The sequence below is a fragment of the Quercus robur genome, chromosome 12, assembly GCF_932294415.1.
Source record: "Quercus robur chromosome 12, dhQueRobu3.1, whole genome shotgun sequence".
Classification (NCBI taxonomy): Eukaryota; Viridiplantae; Streptophyta; class Magnoliopsida; order Fagales; family Fagaceae; genus Quercus; species Quercus robur.
The window spans coordinates 33,765,782-33,783,768 of NC_065545.1; the positions used below are offsets into that span (position 1 = coordinate 33,765,782).

The following is a 17,987-nucleotide window of genomic DNA, read 5'->3' on the forward strand; positions in this document are numbered from 1 at the left end:
CTATGTGTGTTAAGACTCCTTCCTAGATACTTAAATTCCGACCCTTACCCCCTACATCCTACAAGTACTTATACTTGTGAAGTGACCATCGCATCAAGAGTGTGCGGTGGTAATATTGGTTGTCCTTAAGTTTGCCAAGTCCAGCAACAATATTAAACCTTCACTTTTATGGCATAAACTAACTCTTTTCTCATCCCAACTTTGTTTCTGAGTATAAAACTCTAACTAGCCCATAAAGGCCAAAAAACTTATAATTGTCCATTAGAACAGGCAAACTACTCAGGGAGCTTATAGAATGGAAGACTAGAGGAGAATGGTAGATCGATGATAGAGAAATAATCTCCACCCAAAATGCTTCAAGTACTCACTCTTCTCATACGTTCAATAAAGGGAAAATATTTGTCAAAAGCCTTGTAATTGAGTGAGATTAATCGGTCTAGTTCATAAGAATAGTACTAGGGTTCAAATCACCCCTCCCCTCCCAAGAGCCATATTGCTCAATTGCACATTTTGGTGTTTCTAAGAAAGACATTCAAAATGCAAATATCATCTTTCCCAACTATCGAATTATTTATATATAAAAAAAAAAAAAAATCACATCTCTTCCCAATTATTTAACAAAGGTATGGAGAGAATTGCCCCAACTCTTTGACATGCACCACCGAAATCCTAGGATGCACATACACTTTATTAAGGGTGTCGTACCCGTATCGTATCCGTGTCGTACCGTGTCATATTGGTGTCATACCTGCTGTTTTATGTTATATAAAGAGGGTCTACCTTTTACTCTACCAATTATGATATACCATGTGTTTTATTTTTATTTTTTTCCTTTTTAAACTTGAGTATTTTATAAGAAAAGTAAAAAGATTACATGAAAGGCTGTGGTTGGTGGAAATGAAACATAAAAAATGAGATTGAGAATTTGAAATCGAAACTTGAGGGGTCTAGAGAAGTTCTCTTTGATGCAGGTGCTGGGTATACACGTGTGAATAAAATTTCACATGAAATAATAATAACAAGAGAGTGATTAATATAACCTAGCTAGACTCAAATTCATAGTTTAAGATTTTTGGTTAAATGATATCTCTATATGTTATATTAATTACTTAATGAAGTACAAATTGAATTAAAACGATTAAGGTAGAATTTTATAATGTAGAATCCTCCAAGAAATTCCCAATAATTTTATTAGTGGAAATGGAAGGTAGGCAACGTCTGGTGAGGCAGATGTAATTCAGTGCTATTTGAAGTACATAGCTCAGTAAGACTATTTGAGTTGGGTTCCATCTAAATTTGACCACTATAGAAACCTGGGAAGCTATCAAGACTAAAGCGCCTTAAGCTTATTTGTACAAGTTGGTTTTCTAAAGCAATTCCAAAATATGCTTTTATATCTTGTTATAAAGAACAAACTCAGGCTAGAGACAGACTTGAAAATTGAGATTGTGTTGGAGATATATTGTGTACGTTTTATGGTAGACAAGAAAGCAGAGATTCTCTCTTTGTTTCAAGAAAAGAATATGATACGAAGCGTTGAATCTTGATAAATAGGGTTGTTGGTGATTGGGATATTAAATTAAATTGGTCAATTACTAATTTACTAGAAAAGATTGAAGTCTATACTCTATGGTAAGCAAGCTTGCTTGGGTAGCTATTATATGTCACACACGGCTTTACCTAAATTCTAGAATATGTAAGGGAAAAAACCAAAGATGGAGAGGGATTTCTGCTTGCTATAAAGCATGATGTGAGATTTAGAATTACTGGATGTCCAGGAGTAAAATGACACCGTTAAGATCAAAACTATATACTTTGCTTAAAGCGTTTGCTTATGTATTGTTTCACATATGGTAAATTTAACCACATATTTCTAACGTTCTCCTTTATGTGTGGGTTCAAACTCTACTTTAATAGATGATACTCAACACATGAGATTTTAAATAAGAGGTAGAGTGGAGTAGATCAAGATCGAATTTAAGATCTCTTGATAACATGATAAATTATTGATTATCCTAAAAACTTAAGTTATTGGGATATGATAAATTTAATCATTTAAGCATATATTGATGCTAAAGTTGTTAGAGGTTGTTAACTTATTTTAGTTTTATAAATAGCTAAACTCTCTTTGTAATGTATACGCAGTTTATAATACAATTTCCATTTTATTGGAATCTCATAGTTTCTCTCTAGAATCACTTTTCTTTTCAAGTTTTTGGGAAGCTTACTGTTATTTTTGTATTTCTACAGTTCTAGGTTGGTTGAGAAATTCTTATCTCCAAGAAAATCACCCTTTGGCAATATCAATTAAAATACCATGCTGAGGAAAGTTTGAATGGGACTTTTGTAACTAAAGAATCACAGTACTTAAACTTGTGATGATTTATAAAACAACTATGGCTGGGCTGTGAAATTTTTTGTCACGGGTCTAATTGAACTCAACTTTGGGTCTGGAAACGTCTATAGTTCAGCCTTACAGAAATAGCTCTCACTTGAAGATTTTGGGCTGAACAACTTGTTTCAATAAACAACTCACTTCTTACCCTAACCTTAAAAAAAAAAAAAAAAAAAAAAAAATCTAATTGATACACAATTCTAATAGTGTTTTATATGGTTTTCTAAAATGCATTGCCGAAGAATTTTTAAAATCATTGCTGCAAAACAACAAATTTTGCTTCAGTTTTTTCACACTTGACTCTCAAAAAGCAACTTCCAAGTTTTGAAGCTCATCAGGTTCATGCAACATAAAGACCACTGAGGTGTTCTACTGTCTGTAGAAGAATATTAAATATTGTTGTCAACAAGCAAACTGATTTGATATATCCAAGTTGGGAGGAAAATACAGAAGGTAAAACTGCAGTTTTTGAGCTACTAGCTCATTAGAATACATCTATACAAACTTAAATTATTTTCAAAATGATGATTGTTCTTTTGATTTCATACCGGAAGTAGATAGAAGTCAGATATTTTTAATTACTGTTAAAAATCGTTAATGTTGAATATTATCTTTATAGTTTTGACTTAAGAAGTATGTGGCTTTTGTTTTGTTTTGTTTTGTTTTTTTTTTTTTTTTTTTTTTTTTAATATTTTTTTTAGAGAAGATAGAGTACGTGGTTAACTTATTAAATTTAGCATATCCCAATATTTTAAACTTTTGGACGATCAGTAATTTAAAATGGTAGCCTAGCCTATTAGATTATGTGGTTAAATGATTAAATTTATCATATTAAATTTTTTTTTTTCCATGTGTTGGGCCTCACCAATTAAATTATGTTAGGGATCGACCTACACTAGGGCAGAAGGGGGCCATTGCACCCCCCCCCCCCCCCCCCCCCCACACATAAAAAAAAAAAACTAGTATAAAAAAATTAAGATTTCCCTTTTATATATATATATATATATATATTTGAGTCTCCTCCTCTAAAATATTTAAATATTGACCTACAAGAAAATAAATAAAATTCATGCCCCTTTAACAACAAAAACAAAATAAAAAAAATAAATATGGACTAAACAAAAATCGCGCACAAAATAAGAAACACTTATTTTGTATGTTATATTTTGTTGATGTGTTTTATAATATGAAATGTTTAAGAAATACTTATTTTGTATGTAGTATTTTGTTGAATATGAAATAGATGTTAGTTTTTATTTTCATAAATTTTTTTTTGGTTTTAAGCTTTGGCCCCCCCTAGGTATGAATCCTGGTTTCGTCCTTGAATTATGTGGTTAAATGATTAAATTTACCATATTAAAATTTTGGGACAAAATTTAAAATTTGAGATTTTGAAATGGAAGGTGTGGGGTCAGAGAATTTATGGCCCAGGCCCACTCTACATTATGGCCTAAGGCCTAAGCCGAGGAGAGCCATTGCCGAGGACGCATAATGAAATCCCAAAAGGAGCATAAGGATATTGCCGAGGACGACCTCATACTCAGCACCTCACAAAATGCCTGAAGAAAGGGGCAAACTCAATATAGGGGCAGGATAAGGGAAAAAGCTGCCAACATCATAATACAAAACCCTGTATCTGACAAGCCCATACTCTAAACTATGCCCTTTAACTTTCCCAGCGACCCCTAATCACTCTAGGTATGGGTTGACAGGACAGGTCTGCACCTCAGAAAGTAAAACTTACACGTGGACCCTAAAAGAGGAAATGAACACTAGTATAAAAGCGAAAGAAAGTGAAGAAGAAAGGGAGAGGCCCCCGGGAGGAGGAAAAATCCTGCGATAGGAGAGAAAAAGGGAAGGGTACAATGCTCCTCGGACACTGTTCAAGGACTTAAACCCTGCAACCTACACTAATGGGAGGCTTAGCTAGTCAAGCCAAGTTCTCCCATAGAGAAGTTTCCACAGAAATCCCATTCAAACCGCTAACCTATGACTAAGGTCCTGCCTTTCAAGCCCACTCTCTACAAATCATATTGTTAGGGCCCTTTACTTACGAACCCAACGTCATTCTTAGGCCGTTAAATAATCGTGTCCCCACAATTGGCGCCATTTGTGGGAAGGGTTGCGCGTTGGCGCAGGTGGCGATGGAGTTGAGCCTCTGTCAAGCAAAGGTCTGCGAGGGTTCCTCCATTTCCAGCGACATGCTGTTGTTGTCCCAACATAAATTTCCACTAGGAGCTATGCCTCGCAGTGCCAAGGGCACGGGCAATTCTAGGGGCTTCCAACATCAAGCTAACTCCCCCCACCTTGATCAAGGGGCTAACCTTTGGAAAATAAATCAATAAATAAAAAACTACAAGTTTTGGACAGAACCAAGACCTTGTATGGTCCTCGGACTCAAGCCTCTGGGGAACCCAACTACTTAGAAGAAAAACTACAAGTTTTGGACAGAACCAAAGCCTTGTATGGTCCTCGGACTCAAGCCTCTGGGGAAACCAACTACTTAGAAGAAAAATTATAAGTTTTGGACAGAACCAAGGCCTTGTATGGTCCTCGGACTCAAGCCTCTGGGGAAACCAACTACTTAGAAGAAAAATTATAAGTTTTGGACAGAACCAAGGCCTTGTATGGTCCTCGGACTCAAGCCTCTGGGGAAACCAACTACTTAGAAGAAAAACTACAAGTCTTGGACAGAACCAAGGCCTTGTATGGTCCTCGGACTCAAGCCTCTAGGGAAACCAACTACTTAGAAGAAAAACTACAAGTTTTGGACAGAACCAAGGCCTTGTATGGTCCTCGGACTCAAGCCTCTAGGGAAACCAACTACTTAGAAGAAAAATTACAAGTTTTGGACAGAACCAAGGCCTTGTATGGTCCTCGGACTCAAGCCTCTGGGGAAACCAACTACTTAGAAGAAAAACTACAAGTTTTGGATAGAACCAAGGTCTTGTATGGTCCTCGGACTCAAGCCTCTGGGGAAACCAACTACTTAGAAGAAAAACTACAAGTTTTGGACAGAACCAAGGCCTTATATGGTTCTTGGACTCAAGCCTCTGGGGAAACCAACTACTTAGAAGAGACAATACGGGGTTTGGACACAACCTGGACGTTATATGGTCCTTAGAATCTACCCCAAAGAAGAGTTCCCCATTGATAGTTGGGTTAATCCCTAGAGTGAATGGAATCCCTAGTCTACCCTTGGATCCTCAATACCAAGGGAACTGATGCGACAGTTATAGGGTCAGATGTTGTCAAAAACACGGTCAAAGTCCCTCACTGCTCGGCTACCCTCTCGGACGGATTATTTAGAGTTTATCGTTCTCGGACGGCCGCCTCGCATGCATTATGAAGCACTCAGCCGTTATCTCGGTTAGTTTCATCAGTTTAATCTACTGGGAATTATCATTATTATACTTGATAATGTCGATAAGTTCAAAATTGGTAGGATTCTGTTTCAAGGTTTTTCCTGCTCTAAGCATCATTAAAGGAAAATACACATGTAATATCCCATTCACAAAGTAGTTGTTACAGAAAAGAAAAGTATTTAAGAGAAAGCAAATCCATTTCTTATTAAGACAAAAAAACAGTACAGCGTACAATGAAAGAGCTTAAATAAGCTCATACTGAAACTAACTACATAAGCGAAAAGAATAGATACAAGGGAGTGAAGAAAAAGCCGAAGAAGAGGTGCAGAGAAGAGACGTGCCGCCGTCCCAAAATTTTGTCTAAGAAAACCATTCCTCAATACTTTTACATGCCTATAACTCAGGCAGCAAAAGAGCCCAACTTGGGGTTTGCACCGTTGAAGAAAAGGTGCAGAGAGCCCGACTTCGGGCTAGCACTGTTGAAGAAAAGGTGCAGGGAGTCCAACTTGAGGCCAGCACCGTTGAAGAAAAGGTGCAGGGAGCCGGAAGTTAATGAGCCTCCACGTAACCACGCCTGCGATAGAGCAGACGACGCTGATGGCGGAAAACCTTACTCCTTACGCACCAAGAATCTGGTGCGACCAGTACCTGCTTCGAATTTTGGCTGAAAGAGGGAGGAATACCATTTCCCCCTTGTCAAGACGGAAGATTATCTTGAATCTGTGCCTCCCCTGTCCAGACCACGCCACCTTGAGTATCGGAAGGACCCGGCGCCTCTGTGGCGGATGTAGTTCCTTTACCCCTGTCCGTGTCTCAAACATATTGCACAAAGGGTGGATAGCACTGAATATGAAAACTGTGATTATAGCTGAAGGATTATGATTTTGAAGAGAGCCGAAGGGTTTGTATGTAAGGAGAATAACCTCCTATCCTACTTATATAAAAGGTAAGGTGGTGGCATTCAATTTGTGTAGCTTCCCAAGGAATGCTACGGACAAGGCAAATTTGGCTCAATTTCCAACACCATTCGCAATCGTAGGATCTGAAGATCCTCGTGAAGGCACGCCTCGAGTATTGAAGCGTCAAAGGACTCCGCGTGAGTGGATAAAGGAATGCCTCTTAATTTGGCACGTCTCTCGTGTAAATGGAAAAACACAAATATTAATAGAGAACAGAATTTGAGCGAGCCATGATGTAGGCCCAACATTACCAAAACCCTCCTCACCAACTAAAAAGTCGGGCAGCAGGATTTTGAGGGGCTATTGTGGGGCCAGAGAATTCATAGCCTAGGCCCACTCTACATTATGGCCTAAGGCCTAAGTCGAGGAGAGCCATTGCCGAGGAAGCATAATGAAATCCCAAAAGGAGCATAAGGATATTGCCGAGGACGACCTCATGCTCAGCACCTCACAAAATGCCTGAAGAAAGGGGCAAACTCAGTATAGGGGCAGGATAAGGGAAAAAGCTGCCAACATCATAATACAAAACCCTGTATCTGACAAGCCCATACTCTAAACCATGCCCTTTAACTTTCCCAGCGACCCCTAACCACTCTAGGTATGGGTTGACAGGACAGGTCTGCACCCCAGAAAGTAAAACTTACATGTGGACTCTAAAAGAGGAAAGGAACACTAGTATAAAAGGGAAAGAAAGTGAAGGAGAAAGGGAGAGGCCCCCGGGAGGAGGAAAAATCCTGCGATAGGGGAGAAAAAGGGAAGGGTACAATGCTCCTCGGATACTGTCCGAGGACTTAAACCCTGCAACCTACACTAATGGGAGGCTTAGCTAGTCAAGCCAAGTCCTCCCATAGAGAAGTTTCCACAGAAATCCCATTCAAACCGCTAACCTGTGACTAAGGTCCTGCCTTTCAAGCCCACTCTCTACAAATCATATTGTTAGGGCCCTTTACTTACGAGCCCAACGTCATTCTTGGGCCGTTAAATAATCGTGTCCCTACAGAAAGAAATATGAAAAAGAAAAGAGAATGTGACTAGAATATACTAAATTAAATTATTTGCATTGAATGTGTTTTTGCAAAACTTCCTTTCAAATGATAACAGTTCTGCAATCTATTTATAATTCTAAATACAATGGATTTACATCATTTTTAAATAATCTACCTATAATAAGAACTACTACCAAGTTCTAAATAGTTTTGGAAGGTTTAATAATCCAATATGAAAATATTACTTGGCTAGAAAACTAAAGAAGTTACAAAAGCTGTAATTAAACTAATTAACTGAATTCCTGCATAATGTGCATTAAATTTTGAAATTGTTTTGAAAAAAAATTATTAACATATTATTAGTTTCCAATATTTCTTCTAAAAAAAAAATTTTCTCAAATATTTCATCAACTTTCATTATAAAAGATTGTAATATTTAGTGTTCTTTTTAGAGATAAAATAGAAAGACAAGAAGAGTGATGTAGTGATTTAATCATACTATATGTGTTTACAAATTTGAAAATTGAAAGATATATAGATAGATATATTTCATGACTATTTAAGAATGCAAATATTGTTTTGAGCAAAAATATCATATTTCAAAAAAATTGTTCCTCATTTAAATTTTAGAAAAATGACGTCGAATTTCATTATACTTAAATAATTAGTGAAACACTTAAAATAATTAATATAAAAAAATAAATGTATTTATCTTTATCCTATTACTAATTTTTTAATTACATATAAAATAAATATGGCAACTACAATGTTAGTTCCACACACAACTACAATTACATGTTACTGAAAGAAGTTAGGAAATCTAAATTATTAAAATTAATTTTAGTAAATTAAAAAATATTGTTGAGGTACAAATTTTTAGACCTTAATTTCATTAGCCCACTCACAAAAATACCCACACAAGCCCATAAATTATTTTGAGCCCACAAAAATATCTTCCCCATATTACTCAAATATTCTCCATATTATTGGGCTCCCACAAATATTTCCTATATAAAACCCCACAAATTACCTTGGGTCATCTGACAAATATTACCCATTATATCCCACATATTATCCAACTTGGGTTTCCCACAAAAAATACTCACCATGTTACTACCAAAATTGGGCCACAAAATTATGATATCTCCACAAAAAACCCAAAATCATTCAACTTGTGGGCAAAGTCCAAAGGCCCAACAAAACATTCTTACAAAGCCCACTACGATGCGGCATCTCTAAAGCCCGCTATAATGCGGCATCTCTAGAACCTATTACGATATGACAATGTTTTACAAAATTTTACAAAACCCAAATGCTAATTTGACATCTATTTTCATAAAGCCCAAATGTTAATTTGACACTTATTTTACAATGCCCAAGCATTAATATTTGGGACCTATTTTACAATGCCCAAATATTAATTTGGCACTATTTTACAAAGCCCAAATGCTAATTTGACATCTAATTTCATAAAGGCCCAAATGTTAATTTGACACTTACTTTACAAAGCCCAAGCATGAATATTTGAGACCTATTTTACAATGCCCAAATATTAATTTGACACTATTCTACAAAACCCAAGTATTAATTTGGCAACTATTTCATAAAACCCAAATGCTATTTTGGCATATATTTACAAAATCAAGTATTATTTCAACACTTGCTTTACATATACTAAGTCCCTGACTCATGGGAAATATAAATTACTCATCTCTCAAAAATATTTCTTTAGCAAAATTTATGGGAACTATACCTATTTTTCCATAATCAACTAACTATAAAAGCCCATGAATATTACCCATGGCAAAACTCTTCATTTTGTAGTGATAACCAAGCCTAGAGGAGTTCAACTACAAAGCCTAGCTCAGCCGGCCCAGCCCACACACAAATCCCAGCAACTGGAGGTCACGTGAGCTAACCAGCCAAATTTCAGCAACTACTGAACAGCTGGAGCCCCTTTCCATCAGGTCCCAACTTGTCCAATCAGATCAGAAGAGGACATGTGTCCCTCAAGGGTTGAACCATTCCTTCATAAGCTGAAATCCCATAATTTCTCATGTGACATAAAGCTAAGAGGAATGTGATAGAAAGCTGGAAAGTTTCAGCCAGCTGTCTCTTCTTTCTTCTCCAATCCAGCCGGTCAAAAACCAAGAGTAGCCATGACCAGACCATTAAAGCCCCTGAAACAACATGAAAACAGCTCATTTTCATACTAAAAATGTGTATTTTCCAGTTCATGGACCAAGCACATGAACCTCAAATGGGGAAACTTAGGGAAATGTGGTTTGGAAGGCACCAAGGGGATCCCAGTAAAGTTTCTAGCAAGGGCTCTAAGGTTGACACTTGGCTTAGGGTGATTTAATTTGCCTTAGGGAGCTCTGATTCTAGTTGCAGCATAACCAAGATCATTAGCCTAAAGCATGCTCTAATCCTAATAGCCAAGGCCAAACAACATTCAATATTAAGTCAGAATCCCAACTGTTATTACCCAAAACAGCAACAATCTTCTAAAAGTTGAGCTTACCACTATTAGCTAAAATTCCAAGAATGATTCTCTAAGGGTTTTCTGAGGATTGGGAAAGATTTAGGAGAGATTATTTGCTAATCACCCCCTAAAAACCCAGATATAAATGGAACTCTCCATTAATGCTGAACCAACACACTAAGGAGACCAAGATACACTAAGACATACACAAGGGAAGACTTTTCCTTGACCTCTCTGTTTAAGCCTCCTCTAAGCTCATAACCATGATCATTAGCCTAAAGCATGCCCTAATCCTATCAGCCAAGGCCAAATAGCATTCAATATTAAGTCAGAATCCCAACTGTTATTACCCAAAATAGCAACAATCTTCTAAAAGTTGAGCTTACCACTATTAGCTAAAATTCTAAGAACGATTCTCTAAGGATTTTCTGAGGATTGGGAAAGATTTAGCAGAGATTATTTGCTAATCACCCCCTAAAAATCCAGATATAAATGGAACTCTCCATTAATGCTGAACCAACACACTAAGGAGACCAAGATACACTAACACATACACAAGGGAAAACTTTTCCTTAACCTCTCTGTTTAAACCTTCTCCAAGCTCTGAAAAAGTTGTTGAGTTCTTAATTTCAAGCCTAGAAACTAAGTTCTCCCAGCTCCTAACTCACAAACACTCCTCATAACTTTACTCATAAATACTTACTTACCTCCAACAGAAAGCCCTAGCAGTTTTACTGTACACGTTCTCTCTCATTACTCATACGACCTAAAATATCCATCATTATTCACTATATTAATGAGTATGTCATAGCACCATAATGATCTTGTTGCGCTAGCTAGGATCTCTCTCTCCCTTCATCTCACACTAAGTCTTCCTCATTATTTATTATAATGGAACCCACAATATTTACTTATTTTTTTACTATTAATGGTTATGATGTAACTGTTATTATATAATTTTTCCCTCATATTGTTGTATTAGAAGACTCTTCTCCAGAGCTAACGGATGATGAGTTTGAAATGTAGATAGTTCCTTTAGACTGTGAAATAACTAACAGCTGGAGATTTATCATGTTTTGTTTTATTTTACCGCTAGGCTATTTTCTGTAGAAACACCTTATTGCTGGACTGTTTTCTGCAGAAATACTTTACTGCTAGGTTATTTTTTACAGTATGTTTTTTAATCGTGTTGATGTATCCGTTGTAAGGATTGTTCATGGGCCACTCTTGTTAGTCTCAATCTAAGCCCAAGGCATAAAATATAGTGAATTTCTTGGATTTTCACCGATAGCCTTTGGGTTGTGCATTAAGCCCATTGTTGAGTTTCAGTTTAGACCTCCAACCCAATATAAATCTTATTTGTCAGAAGGAAAACTTTTTCGCCCCCGACAAATATTAAAATTTTCATGGCCTATATATACTCCATTGACTAATTCAATGAACCAACACTTTAATATAAACACAAACTTTGTTGAGGTGGAAGCCTAAATAAATAAAATCTTAATGAATGCACCGAATGGTCAAACATCATGCTCTCTTACATAAGATCTCTACTGTTATATATAAAAATATAATGCAAACCTAACTTCTTGACAGTTAATTTCTACAAAGCGGCTAATAAATCTAGTAAAATGATGTCGTATGATTGATAGTTTTATAAGTGACAATACATGATGCACCAACTTGACCAGAATGTTAAAGTTCAAAGGCTTAATGACCAAAAAAAAAAAAAAAAGGCTAGACTTGAAGTAAGAAAATGATAATTCACCCAAACTTTGTTTTTTTTTTTTTTTTGACTGAAAGAGGTAGGATTGACCCAAACTTAAGAGGATCTAATTTGTATTTTGACCAAAAGTAATTACAAAATTAAACTTATGGTTTCAGCAAAAATGTAAATAGTATTGCTTTCCAAGGTTCATGTTAATTGTCCTCTCAAAAAAAAAAGGTTCATGTTAATTGCTCCAACATCTACCACCTGGATATGATCTAAGAAATTGTAAAATGGTTAATGTTGGGTTCTCAGGAATAGAATTAGATTTGAGAAAATGAATTTATAGCATCTCTAGAGAACAAAAATAAAGATCTTGTGAAAAATGGTACTTGGTTTGCATTTATCAATTGAATGATATATTAAAATGAGTTCAAACAATAAACTGAAAAGGAAATTGTATTTGTTCAGAGAGCTTTATAACGCTGCACTGTTAACTTTCATCCAAATACATAAATTTACCCCCCAAAAAAATAGGGCATGACATATAGTGAGAAGGATGTCATTTTAATTACAACAATGCAGAACTGAAAACCATAAATAAGTCTGGCCAAAAAAGAAAAAAACATAATCAAGAAGATGCAAGTTTAATGATCATCAACAATTCCGGTGCAATTGGCCATTACACAAATGTAAACCATGCAAATCTTTGTATACCATACCAAGAAAAGAAACATAAAACAAAGGGAAAAAAAGAAGGGAAGTTTTTTAACCCCTGATTTGAATCCATCCTATTGAACTCTTGGGGAATGAAGGATCTTCAATTTTACCTCGAAGACTTTCTCTTCAATTGCCCGCTCGATCTCTTGATGGACTCAATTCTCTGAAGCCTAATTTGCTCTCTGAATTTGGCAATGAACTCATCAGCCTTCTTATCCACATCAGGTCCTCCATAATTGACACTGCTTGAAGCAACTCTCTCATTGTTTGAACTTGCTCCATTGCTTGAACTTCCTCCATTGCTTGAACTTCCTCCAATACCAGTTTTGATAAAACTCTCTCTAACATCTTCATCCTCACTTTCTGTGTCTTCATCAGAAACCATGGTCACTGTGTCAACAAAATCTTCTTTCTCTTCCTCTTCAAACTCCATGAAAGTTGGCTTTGACATCACGGGTCCACTTTCACGGCTCAATTTCTCTGTCCTGAATGAAGTTTGATCAAATCCCATTGTCTTTCTGCCTGATTTTTCCACAAAATTTGGCTGAGCTTCCTTTGGCCATGTCTCCAAATTTCCATTCATTGCATCTTCTCCGAAATCTCCGACGTTCCACGCCCCCGCCATTGCTTCACCAGCTCTTGTTGCTCTGACTGACTTTCCCATTGACAAACCATCAACCTGGCTTCTAGGCATCGATTCCACCCCTGAATTCACTCTGCTCATCAATTTTTCACCTCTGTTTCCATTCAAGTCCTTTGGCACACTCGTGAAGCTTCGCCTTATATCCTTCTCCAATGAAAATTCTTCATTAACCGAACTAGAATACAGCTTCATCGAAGATGCTTTAGGAATCATTGGTGGGGGCGGTGGAGGTGGAGGAGGGGGAGAAGACTTGTAAAAGCTCTTCTTCTTCACCGAATCCTCTGCGTTCTTAGCTTGTGACTCTGTTGACATAGAAGGCGAAGGAGATAACTTCCTTGGCGAAGAAAGTGATGTTGAAGGAGACAGCTTTGCTGAAGAAGTACTGGAATTGGTTCGCGATGAGCGAGAGCTTTGGGACCTTGAAGACCGAGACTCAAGCCTATTAAATTCCGATTCGTCCATTGAAGGGGGCAGAGTATACAAGAGAGGACTATCAACTTCTTCTGTCATTTCCATTCTTCCAGACCTTGATCGCCATGGAATTGGTGAAGGAAGCACATCATTTTCCATCATTTCATCCTCCATGTCTACATGAGTTGAACCTCCAGATTCCCCGTTTCTACTTCTATTATTCGAATTGCCCGAAAACCTTTTCGAACTCAGTTTTGAATTAGACCTACTAATTGAACCTCCAGAGGAGCCACTAGATTCAAATTCATTACCAGATTCAACGACAACTGGGTCAGGCACACGTGATTTCAAGCTCCTAACAGGCAAAAGCAGTGGCTTTTCGCCGATTATTGAACTTGTACTTCTCTGTTCATCAAGAACAGAGTTCTCTTGAGCTACAACCACCATTGGATCATTCCTATAGTACTGACTACTCCATGTTTGAACCTTGTTCTCATCCGACCCAGATGGAATTTCGGCCTCATCATCAAAAACCGATGATACCTGAAGGAATCTAGACACATACGAATGCGCATTATCGAATTTGGAGTTGTTAAAATCTTTCTCTGTTTCGTCGTTTCGCCGGCTAAATAGCCCGTAAGAAACGGCTATACCGACAAAAACAAGGTGTAGAAGCTCCCAGCTTCTGGTGAATACAGTTTGGTTTATGAATTCAGGGGCTTGGGAAGGAAACAGAGGAAGAATGACTAAGAAAACTGTAACTATGAGTGCTTTGTATAGAAACTGTGAATAATACTTACTTGGGTTTGTTTGGTTTTGCTCTGTAACTAGCTTTTGGTGTTTGATCATGTTGTTAGGCTCTGTATCTGCCATTGAAGAACACATATAAAAGCTTTTGTTTTGGATGCTCTTTGTGTTATATAATAAAGAAGAAGAAGAAGAAGATGAAGAAGGAGGAGGAGGAGACTTAGGGGTTAAGGAAAAGCGAAGAAAGTGGGGGATCAAAGTTTTTGGGAGATGTGAGCAGATTTCAAGCTTAGCTTTGCTTTGCTTTGCTTTTAGCGGCTCTTTCAAATTACATTTATGGCCTTTCCTTTATGCTTAATTTGCCAAGGTGCTTTTCTTTTCTCCCATTTTCTTTTTCTCTCTTTGGGAGGAGTTTGTGGCTTTGTGCAAAACCTAAATGGTGAACAACCTGGACTACTAATCCCAACTAAGAATCTGAGATTCCTGTAAGATGTGACTAGAGGCAAAAATTTCAAACCTCTTGTTTTCACTTTTCATAACTTTTCATAACTAGTCTCATATTATTATGATTACACTTTCTCAAATGAACTTACACTTTATTATAACATAACGCAGGAGATTAGGAGAGATGATTAATAATAAGTCTGACTCTTAAGTTTATTTATTTATTTTTTTTGGAAAGGCTATTTTGTGAACTCAAAAACCTACAACTTTCTTTTAATAGAAGAAGACGCTTGTTATCGCAACAAGATTTGACCTCTAAATTCACTTAACAAAATGATTCACTAAAAACATTTTCACCATGAAATAGAATTGCAAAATTGAAAGGATGTTGTTCGGAAAATGGCAAAATGCAAGAGAATCTAAATTGGGAATTTGGGACATCTTTGAAAATGCAAGGGGCAAATAGGTTGCGTGGATGTGGTCAGGATTCTTCTTTTGGGCTGCCTACGCTAGCTTTTTGTGGAGGTTATTAAAAATTCAAAAAAAATAAAAAGAAGAGTATTTTCATATTTTACGACTTAGGAAGGAAAGCTTTTTTTTTTTTTTTTTTTTTTTTTTTTTTTTTTTTAATTTTATTTATAGTTTTCTTATCACACTTCTTTCTCTGTTCTTCAATTCCCATTTAGATGCTCTTTAAGGGCCACGCAGTAGTGACATGGATTTGCTTAATTTAATATTTTTCTTTTTACAATTAATGGAAAAGGAATAGAGAGAGTACCATGGTCTTAGTGATTTCTACATCAAGCATAATTGGAAGATCACAACAATCTGATCCAAAAATTTGCTGACTAAGAAAGGTCTAGGTTTATTATATTCTTATTAAAATAGAATCATGCAAGCAAACTTGGGCTTATTATACCCATGGTCCATGACAAGAGGCAAGGTATTTTGCTTTCTAGCAAATTCTATACCTTGCACTTGCCAGATGCTACTCTTATTTATTTTTGAATAATCATATTCTCTTTTCTGAAGAAAGAAGAAGAAATGCCATAACCGACAGGATGTGTGCCCAAAATCATTCGGTTAGTATTTTCTATGTTTTAGAGATAGAATTGAAGAAATTCCAAACACTAACAAAGACTGACTGGAAGTCTGGGAATCTATGTAAAGGGTAGCTCAAAACTCTAAGCAGCAAAGTTCCTTGGCATATCTGGTGGTGTTAGTGTTGCATTTTGTTGCACCTTGACCTTTTCAAGGCCCAAAAAAAAAAAAAAAAAAACAAAACAAAAACAAAAACAAAGCTGGTGGCCTTGTCTTTTTCTGAATTCCTTCTTGTCATAGGTGAGGGTGCAAGATGTGAGGAAGTGAAAAAATAATTTGTGAGCTTATCTATAGAATTGGATGATGCTAAACTTACCTCATTGTTTATGAAATGAAAATAACCAGATTTATTATCATGAAAATAAATGTCATGTGATTTTTTTTTTTATATACATCAACGGTTAGGGCTGAAGGCATATGAAGTTGAATGTCTTCGTTGAAATGCAAATTAGTTGAGCTATATAAGATTCTTGACATATCATGTAAAAATTGACAATTAGGGGAAAGCCTAAGATTTAGGAGGGAGAGTCAAATGTTAAAAACTACCTTCTTGTTTTGAAAGAATGATTAGATTAGTGTATAATATCTATCTTATATTAAAAGAAAAATGTGGTTAAGTGGTTATTACTTATTAGTTTAGTACCAACCAACCACCCCAAAAAAAAAAAAAAAAATTGGACGGGTTTATTTATCGAGAGTGTTATCACAGCTTCAATAACTGTTTCATTTATCCTAGGGAATAGTTGTACCTTAATGGAGTAGTGAAATTTAGATTCAACTCTTATATTCAACAAAAATTCGATTGAGTTTAGTCTTGAATTATATTCCACTGTTTCAAAGTTGTTCGATCAATGCAAATGAGTTATGAGCTCCTTTTGTTATTGATTTCTTTTCTAATATTTTTATAATTGTATCATGTTTTGTAAGTAATGTAACTATATTTACATTGTTAAGAGTTTTGCAGTTTAATTAGTACCTTTTAGAACAACCACATCAATCCTTCCAAAATGCAAAAAGGTGTGAATTTTACAAATTTTAACCTAAAAAACACCCACATCAATGGGTGCAAAATTGTGTATATTTACGAAAATGCTACAGTAATTGTGCATATATGCACGGTTACTATAGTTTTGCAAATAATATTTTACTATTTTTTTTCTCTCTCCTTCACCTCACTCTCTCTTTTTCTATCTAGTGCTTCCACTCTCACCTCTCGCTCTTTTTATCTCTGGTCCCTCACTCTCACCTCACTAATCTCCGAAGCAAGCCGAAGCAAGCTCGCCACCGCCAATCGCCGCCGAAGCAAGCTCACTCGCCGATCAATTTTGGGATTTTCTGTTTGATCAATGGGTTTTGGAATTTTGATCTTTTTAATTCTTTATTTGATCAGTTTTGGGATTTTTTGTTTGATCAATGGGTTTTGGGGTTTTGATCCTTTTTTATTTCTTTGTTTGATCAGTGGTTGGTGATTGTGCTTGATGATGGTGGCTAATGATCGTGCTTGATGATGGTGGTAGGGTGGGTTGATAGTGGGTGTGGATCAAGGGCGGAGCTATAGCCAAATTAAAAAAAAAAAAATTTATATTATGTATAAGTATTAAAACTTTAAATATTTAGCTACAAAAATAGAAGTTGGCCCCCCAAATGTTTGAGTTAGTCCAATAATACTCTTTAAAACCAATAGATTTGTCAATTGGTATAGTAGTTATAAAGACAAGGTAGTTTTTGTTTTCTCTAATTCGTTTTTTGTACATGTTTAATATCAAATTAGACAATTTTTGTATACTCATTGGTGTTTAAAAGATAATAAGTTTCCCTAAAAAATTATCTTGCGAATATATATATTTGAAAGTTGTTAATTTTATATACAATATATTTATAAATTATGACCTACTCTAGTATCAAAATATTAATGTTTATATTTGTGTATGTACGTTTACGCATGTGTACGATGATTTGTCTTGATTCGAAACTAATATATTAATACCAAAATTTGGCTCCTCCAAATAAAAAATCCTTGCTC

General features: G+C 36.1%; 1 protein-coding gene across 1 annotated transcript; it reads right to left on the reverse strand.

The window, feature by feature from the left end:
• Nucleotides 1-12,526: 12,526 nt before the first annotated feature.
• Nucleotides 12,527-14,832, reverse strand: LOC126710635 (uncharacterized). Its single transcript, XM_050411198.1, has one exon. The coding sequence runs from the start codon at nucleotides 14,555-14,557 to the stop codon at nucleotides 12,725-12,727; it is 1,833 nt and encodes a 610-aa protein (XP_050267155.1). The 5' UTR covers nucleotides 14,558-14,832; the 3' UTR covers nucleotides 12,527-12,724.
• Between the last annotated feature and the right edge of the window lie 3,155 nt (nucleotides 14,833-17,987).

What these genes read in the sequence shown, in the direction of transcription:
- LOC126710635 (XM_050411198.1), bottom strand. Translation starts at nt 14,557, where the DNA reads ATGTGTTCTTCAATGGCAGATACAGAGCCTAACAACATGATCAAACAC.